We start from the raw sequence: 8,200 nt of genomic DNA, 5'->3' as shown, positions 1-8,200 counted from the left end.
GCTGTCAACCCTCCCTGCCACCCCCTGGACACGGCCTCAGAGAAGATTCCAGACAGGCTCGCAGAAGCTCTGGGAAGGATGCTGCAGAGCCTGGAGCGCGCTGGAAGAGGGGAGCGGCCTGCGCCTCCTCCAGGGCTTCTACGGGGCTTCTGGGAAATATAGTCCTTTGCCGGGAATCGCGCCTCAGGCTCCTGGAAGGGGGACTACAATTCCCTTCAGTCTTGGGGATTCTTTGTGCAGCACGCCTGCGCAGTCTGGCGACCAATGCCGCTATAAAGGCTTGTTTTGCTCCGGGGCTAATGCTCGCGAGCGTGGTCGAGAGGCCGGCACGGCCCTCCTGGAGCTGGGGCACAGGTAGGTAGCGGCGACCGCCGCACCCCTTTCCTTCTCCCTCGGGTTGTCACAGGGCCCACCGCCGTGTGCCTCTTCTAGGGGTGGCGGGCTGCGATCGGGGATGCGAGCAGTTTGGGAGAAGCCAGAGACCTGAGAAACGGGGCCTGGCCTCCCTCTGGTCTCCCGCCGTCCCTTGCTCGAGACGCGACCCCCAAGGGCTAGTGGTGAGGTCCTGGCGTAGCAAGGCAGGTAGGATGGGAATGAGTGGTCCGGGGTTCCTGCTACACCCGGCTGACGCCACCAGGGGGTGCTGCGGCCGCGGCCCGTGGACGTGGGTCTCTATCACCTCTCCAGGCCCCAACTGGCCATGGAAACGCCCTACAGCCAGAGCATCCTAGTTGAAAATGGCCTGAGAGAAGTCCTTATCCTCAAGGTTGTGGGAAGCCAGCCTGGGGCACAAGCCACATACCGGAGACCCTGAGCTGCCAGCGACCTTAGAAGTCATCCTCTCGTTTTTTGGCGAAGGGGTAGATAGATGGAGGTTTGTGAAAGCACGCACAGCAAACCGTGGGCAGAGCCTGGAATAGAATCTAGATCTCTTGACCGTCGTCAGTGCCCTTTCCACTTCCACTACACAGAGCTGCATGGTGCTTTGTATTTATCACACAGGGGTGATTTGGTTTCTGCACAGACGTGGGGAGGCAGGAGGCACGTGGGCACAGGAACGACCAGCAAAGTTTCAGAGGGTTTTGAAGAAGAAGATGGTTAAGTTATTCTGGGGTCTCCAGCGTTAGTGAATGAAAGGTGCGGGAGGCTGGAGCACAACAGGTGGATTTTAGGAGGGTGGTAAGTACCTGTCCTTGTGGTTCCAGATTTTTGTGTAGCTTCAGGGCTTGGAAGCAGATTCCTGAGGTGTTGGAAACAGGAATGTCATAATGAAGGCAATTGGGAAGCACCAGTCTGGCTACTTACAGGCTTTGTGATCCTGTGCAAACCCCCTTCCCCCATACAGTTTCATCTGCATTATTGTGCAGGAGAATGTCTCCACTTTTATCACTGGAAGGAGAGTTTTGTTAAAAAAAAAAAAACGAAAAGGCAGCTAACCAAGTGGCCTCCATGCTGTTGATTTTGAGTTCTGAGCACCTTAAAGAGGTTCTCCCACTTGGATTACTCTGCTAGTGCCATCATACAGCTCCAGCTCAACCATAAAAAAAAATCCCTTCCCTTTTCCCTCTCTTAATAGCTGGAGCAAGTTAGCATTTTAAAATAGACTTTTAAATAACTCTAAGGGAGAACAAGAGAAAAGAGGAAACTAAAATAGTTTCCAGAAAAGTCTAGCCTCGTGGTCCTTCTGATCTGGGCCTTGTTTGTTTCCCAAACCTATTGGGCTTCCTAGCTCTTGGCTAGCCTCCGTGTGGGGGTGCCCTGCCTTATATCCCTGGTACACAGAAGATGGAATCCTCCTTATGTTCCAGGCCAAGAGATAGTAGCTTCGTCCCTGCACAAGGCGTGCCTTCTTTCATAGCTGTGCCTCTTTTCCCAGCAAATTAAAGAAGCAAGAGTGTTAGAGGGAATGGGAGGCTGCTCCCCACACCCTTCATACATAGAATAACTTCAGTAAAGTGTTGGCTTACATGAGTTCTTAGACAATTGAGATGATCCTTATGTACTTCCCGACATGGCATGTGGTACTGTGAGTGAGTGAGTTACTTTAGCTTCCTCCCTTTCAAACTCCCTCCCCTCCTCTTGCCTTTTTTCAAAGGAGGACAGATCTTTTCTGCTTTCACATAATCAGCTAGGCTGGGGAATCTTTGGAGGGGAAGGTTGGCCTTTGCGATCCCTGTAACAAGGAGGATTACTCTGATCTGCAGCTGCATCCTGACATTGAGGACACTGGCAGATGCCAGGTCTGTTTATAGTGTAGGCTTAATGAGGTCTCCATGACGTGATTACTGTGCTCTTGGTTGTAAGCCGGTGTTCTCTGTGGTGCAGTTTGTCATTGGACAAGGTGACTTTAAAGATAAGTAACTTAGCATTATTATCTCAGGGTACTTGAGCCAGACCTCTGAAAGGCAAGAAGTCAAGCTTTCTTTGTGCTGGAAACACATCTCTGTGGAGGAGTTTGAGTCCTTTTTATTTAGATGATTTGTAAGTGTCCTCCTTTTTTCCCTGATACCTTAAAAAATGAATTGTAGCCATTGAATTTAGTCTACAAAGTTGTACTTTTAAGTCTCAGTGATAGCTAGGAATTTATGGAATTCAAAAAGCAACACAGCTACATTTTAATTTCTAGTGAGACCAGTATGAAAGGTGTTTTCTCAGCTTGTATCTGGGAAGCTTTGAACCATCTTAGAGCAGGGGAAATGTTTTGGAGAGGTATGTATGTTTTATTTTCTCAAAAGTAACCAGAGTTGATACCGGATATTGATTAGAGTTAATCAGGCTAGCTGAGGTTTAGAGCAGAGTTTCAGGTAGCTACTAGGTAAGACTAAGTAGAGCAGAGTGGGGAATTTGTTTTTGTTATTATTTCTTAATAACAGCTTCACTCAGATAGTTGTATACCATGAAATTCACTCCTTTAAAAGTCTACAACTTGGTGTTTGGTTAGTATATTAACAGAATTGTGCAATCATCACCACTAACTCTAGAATACTTTCAGTACCCGAGGAGAATTTGTTTTTAAAGTTAAGGTATAGTATTGTTTTGTATTTTAGCTATGCAGGTTCACAGAGCTTTAAAAACAACAGTTAACCCATTATCTAATTATAAAAATACAAAGAGGGATATATCATTGTTAGAATAAGTGTTTTATAAGTTTTCATTTAGTAAAATTTATCCATTTTACAATTGTGGAATTTGTAATGCTTGGAACAAACTTATATTGTTTCCAGAAAGCCTTTTTTTTTCAGGCCTGTCTAAATGCTCTGTACATTGTGTTTGAACGTAGTTGAAGGTGAAGAGGGTAGGTGTCTCTTTACTATGTTTATTTTTTGTTTGTTTGTTTTTCCCTTAGAAGTGGGAGGGGAGAATTCTTCTTGAGTCTCTCACACTGAATTTTTTTCTATTGAAAAAAGAAAATGGTACATGAACATTTTTTGAAAATTTACGTTTATAGTTATAATGACAGAAAACTGTAATGCTTTTGTTCTTTTTTCCTACTTCAAAGCACTTTTTGCTTATGATTAAGCACAATTTAGGAAATATCTGTCCTTGATGAATTTTTAATTTCAGAAGTTCTCAAGTGGAACCAAGAGCCTGTGAGCCCTGGCACCATCACTCAGAGAAGATGAAGGACATTGACATAGGGAAAGAGTATATCATCCCCAGCCCGGGTTATAGAAACGTGCGGGAGAGAACCAGTAATTCGGGGCAGCCCAGAGACCGCGAGGACTCCAAGTACAAGAGGACTCAGCTGGTCAGTACTGCCTTTCCTGAGTCCCTCTTACCTGCTTGTTGTGCTCCACCCCACCTTCTCTTTCCCCATGATGCATAATTTAAAAGAAGTTTCTTTTTCTTTATCAGCTTTAGGTCACTGTTAAGAATTTATGGTTATTTATGAAAGAGGAGAGGTTGGCCCTCAGCCTCTCCTCTGTTTTTTCCCTTTGCGTTCTCCCCTCAAAAGGCTTTGCTGGAGAGAAGACAACTTATGAGTGTGGGGTGGGCTGGGGTGGGGGAAGGGCTGGGCAGGGAGCAGAGGAAAAATAAACCATTAAACTTCATTCATGTATTTAAAATCATTTTTTTCCTCGGCCTCTATGTTAAAAGTATGATTCCTTTGGGGAGACTATTCAGTTTTGTTTTGTTTTGTTTTTTCCTCTTAACGGAGGCACTGGGGATTGAACTCTGGACCTCATGCATGCATGTGCTCTGCCGCTGAGCTATACTCACCTCCCCAGAGACTATTCAGATTTCAGAGCATACTTGGAACAATTCTAGATTGTTGGAGGATATCAGTAAAATTATCAAGTAAATCCATGAATGTAAAGGAGTCTTTAGAGAACAGTCTAGGTGCGTCCAAGGGAAATAATGAGTATACATTTTAAACTGGAAGAATTTTTTTTCTTCGAGGGGAAAAGACTGTATTTTTTCTTGAATTGCAGAAGTAACTAATAAGGAAGAATGGGGGTTGCTGGGTAGTAAGCTGAGGTTTGTGCTCTTGTAATTACTCTGTGAAAATTGGAGAAAGATTCGGCCCTGCATCTGACACTTGAGTTTCATTAGCCTGACATTACCTGTTCCTCTTTGCTGTGTGAAAGCTGTTGCCTTATTAACTGACATTTGCTCACTATCAGGTGTTTTCTGTCCCCACTGTATATTATACAGTGCTTTCCCATTCAAGCCTCACTTTGGAGAAACATAGATTTAATGGAATCAGTGTCAAATCCTTAAGGTGCCAGTTCTGTAACTTTGTGTTCTTTCATCTCAACCTTTTGTTAATTAAGCATGTATTGAATATCTTTTGAGTGCTAGACACTGTTAGTATAGTACTTAAACTGGAAAAAGTCACAAAGGTAACATTGCAACAGGGCTCTGAAGGGTGATTAGGTGGGGATGCTTTCAAGCTACTTAAGTCATCTGTGCCTTAGTGGTTTTGGAATAAAATGATATTGACCTTAGAACCTAACTCATGGGATCCTTGAGGGTTAAAATGAGCTAACACATATAAAATGCTTAGAATGGTGTGTGCCACATAGCCTGTGCCCAAAAAATGTTACCTTTTATAACTAGTTGTCTGGAGCATAGGATGTGCATGAGGAAGTTCTGCATGCCACACTAAGGAATCTTGTAGTGTGGGCTTTGGGGAACTATAGGAGGTTACCGAGGAGGGGTTTTTTTCTTTTAGCTTTTTATTTTGAGATAACTATAGATCCACATGCAGTTGTAAAAAAATAATACAGAGAGATCATATGTACCTTATCCAGCTTCCCCCAGTGATAACTTCTTGCATACTATAGTACAGTATCACGACAGGTTATTGATTGACATGGAAACGATCTACCCACTTTATTAAAATTTCACCAGTTTTATGCGCACTCATTTGTGTATGTGTTCTATGCAGTTTTTTCACATGTGTAGATTTGTATGACCACTACCATGCTCAAGATACAAATCAGCTCCACCAAAAGGATCTCTTATGCTACCCTTTCAGAGCCACAGCCACCTCCCTTGGCCTCTCCCCCAATCTTTGGCAACCACTCCTCTGTTCTCTATCTCTGTAATTGTTACTTTAAGAATGCTATACAAATTGAATCATATAGTATGTAACCTCTTTTTTTCATTTTTCAGTTTTATTAGGTAGAATTGTTACAATTTGCACATATACAATATCATATAGTATATAACCTCTTGAGATTGACTTTTTCACTCAGCCTAATTCCCTTGAGATCCATTTAATTTGTGTGTATCAATAGTTCTATCAATAGTTCTTTCCTTTTAATTGTGAGTAATAATCCATGTTATAGATAGACCGTAGTTTGTTTAACCACTCATCTGTTGAAGGACATTTGGATTGTTTCTAGTTTGTAGCTATTACAAACAAAGCTGCTTTGAACATTTATGTATAGGATTTTGTGTGAATAAGCTTTCCAATTTTCTGGGTAAATTCCCAGGAATGTAATTGCTGGGTCTTACGTTAAGTGTGTGTTTAGTTTTATCAGAAACTTCAATGCTCTTTTCCAGAGTGGCTGTACAATTTTACATTTCCACCAGCAATGTTCAAATGATCCAGTTTCTCTGCATTCTTGGCAGTACTTGGTATTATCACTGATTTTATTTTAGCCATTCTGATAGGTATGTCTGATAGCTCATTGTAGTTTTAATCTGCATTACCTAATGGGTAATGCTCTTGTGCTGAGATTTTTAAGACTTGATTTTTATCTTAGGGAGATTAGTTTTGAGGCATTGTAGAAAAAACCTGTATGAGAGAGAGAGAGAGAAGAGAGAATCAGGGAGCAGTCTAGAGGCTCTTGTGTCTGTCCACATGAGAGAGCCCAGGGGTCTGGGTCCAAGTGCAATAGTGAGGATGGAGGAGACATTTAGGGGCATCTCTGAAAGGGGAGGGAAGCATTAGGGTACCTTGGATTGGTGGTAGGAATTTAAAACTATTGGTGAACATTCAGGAAGAGAAGGAGAAAGAGGTGAGAATGAGTTTGCTTCTGAATGTGTTGAATTTGAAGTGCATCCAGGTAAGATGATCAGTAGACAGAGCCTAGGCAGGAAGTCGGGTAAGGGAAAGGTTTTGGAGTCTTTAGTGTGTCTGTGTAGATGAAGCCTTAGGAGTGAGCAAGCTGCCCACGGATGGCTTGTACAGCAGGAAGAGGTAGAACCTGGAAAGGTAGCGTGTGGCCCTGTGAAATTTCTGGGGACAGGGGTCCTGTCTGGTTGGTTAGAGTAGAACTGACATTAGGATGTGCAGTGGCAGCAGCAAGTTTTTCCTTTGTAGGTAGAGAACTGGAGAGTCACTGTTGTGCCCTTTGTCCCCTAAGTTATTAAGTCAGGCAGCAGACAGCAAGTTTCCTTCATGTGACTCAGCCCTGTCTTGAAGAAACAGGAAGTCTGATACCAACCACTTTTATAAAATTTCAAGAGTCCACATGAGTTTCATTTTCATTATCCTTTCATTTCCTAAACTTTTAAATTTGAATACTGTTTTTCTTTTTTTTTTTTTTTTACCATATCCTGTACCCTCTGAACTTTTTTCTTAAACTTTTTCTTTTAACCTACTGTTCTCTTTTCTTTTGCTCAGCCTTGACCTAAGCAATAGAATCGTAGGTTTATGCAACCTATTTTTAACATGTGTTAAAATGAATGCGTAACTATCAAGTGTTTTTAAATTTTACATACCACCTAGAACCTTCTTGCATATTACCTGTCCGAAACTGAAATTTCTCAAATATATTTATCTTGAACTTGGCTCATATGTTAACAGTTTGCTAATAGAGGAAATCAGCAAGATGACAAATTTCTGGTTCAGTGATGGTATAAAAACAGATAATTTAAGTATTTGGGATGTAGAATGGCTATATAAGTTTTTAAGAATGTAAACAGATAATTGGGTAGAGATTACTAGTTCGTGTCTCATGAGTCATAACCATCGTTTCTGTATTAGTTGTTAGAGATGAAATCTGGGGCAGAACCTCCCAGATGCCAAATATACTTAATATTCATCAGAAATAAAAACTAGGAAAAAAAAGAAAGAAAAAACAGTACCTCCAAAAGTAAAAAAAGATAAGAATATATCTGTGACTCTTAATTGGAAAACAAGGTTTTATTCACCATCATTAGCCTTTGATAGGGCCAGTCAACATGTTTGCATGAAACTGTCAAACAGAAATCAGAAGCAAAGCACCAAGGAATAAATTCTGATTTTAAACAAGTTGGTGATTTTTTTTTCTCTCAAGCTGTAAGCAAAGTTGCAGAGTACACAGTTTGCCCATTTCTTCATATTGTGACCAAATCTTTCTTTTGGAATACTCTTTGGGAAAATTGGTCTAATCAGTCACGCCCTCAGATATTTGTATCACATCTACTTAGAGATAATTAAGGTAAAAATGATGCATTTTCACACCTACCCTTTGTTCGAAACTATTGAGGTAAAAATTGTGGCCACCCACAGTCTGATGATTCGCAAGCATCCTTTAATCCTGAAGTGCTAATAGGGGTGCCTTCTATGGCTGTTAGTTCTTTGAGCGTAAGCACTGATCTTGGTTGGTGTTCGGCTGGTATTATTTCAGCTCACATGAAGATTTATGTCCAGACCACTCCTTAACACTGTTCCTGTGTCTGCAGCTTAACTCCCCAGGCACAGCTCCTTTTCTTATCATTGCGTTCAGATAGACACATGTCGCTCACATAACTCCATGAGCTT

The 8,200-nt window shown here is 41.9% G+C and overlaps 1 protein-coding gene across 3 annotated transcripts in view; it reads left to right on the top strand.

Moving 5' to 3' along the window:
• Window positions 1-243: 243 nt before the first annotated feature.
• ABCC5 (ATP binding cassette subfamily C member 5) overlaps window positions 244-8,200 on the top strand; it is a 75,762-nt gene continuing 67,805 nt past the window's right edge. For 2 of the 3 annotated variants that reach the window (XM_006201054.4, XM_015236670.3), the window contains exons 1-2: window positions 244-354; window positions 3,565-3,748. In XM_006201054.4, the coding sequence (XP_006201116.1) occupies window positions 3,620-3,748 (129 nt within the window). In that variant the 5' untranslated portion in view covers window positions 244-354; window positions 3,565-3,619. Of the gene's footprint in view, window positions 355-2,688; window positions 2,710-3,564; window positions 3,749-8,200 lie in introns of those variants that run through there. The other variant, XM_072962083.1, reaches the window with a different exon arrangement.

The sequence above is a fragment of the Vicugna pacos genome, chromosome 1 (genome assembly GCF_048564905.1).
Source record: "Vicugna pacos chromosome 1, VicPac4, whole genome shotgun sequence".
Classification (NCBI taxonomy): domain Eukaryota; kingdom Metazoa; phylum Chordata; class Mammalia; order Artiodactyla; family Camelidae; genus Vicugna; species Vicugna pacos.
This window is presented reverse-complemented; position numbering and strand designations above follow the sequence as displayed.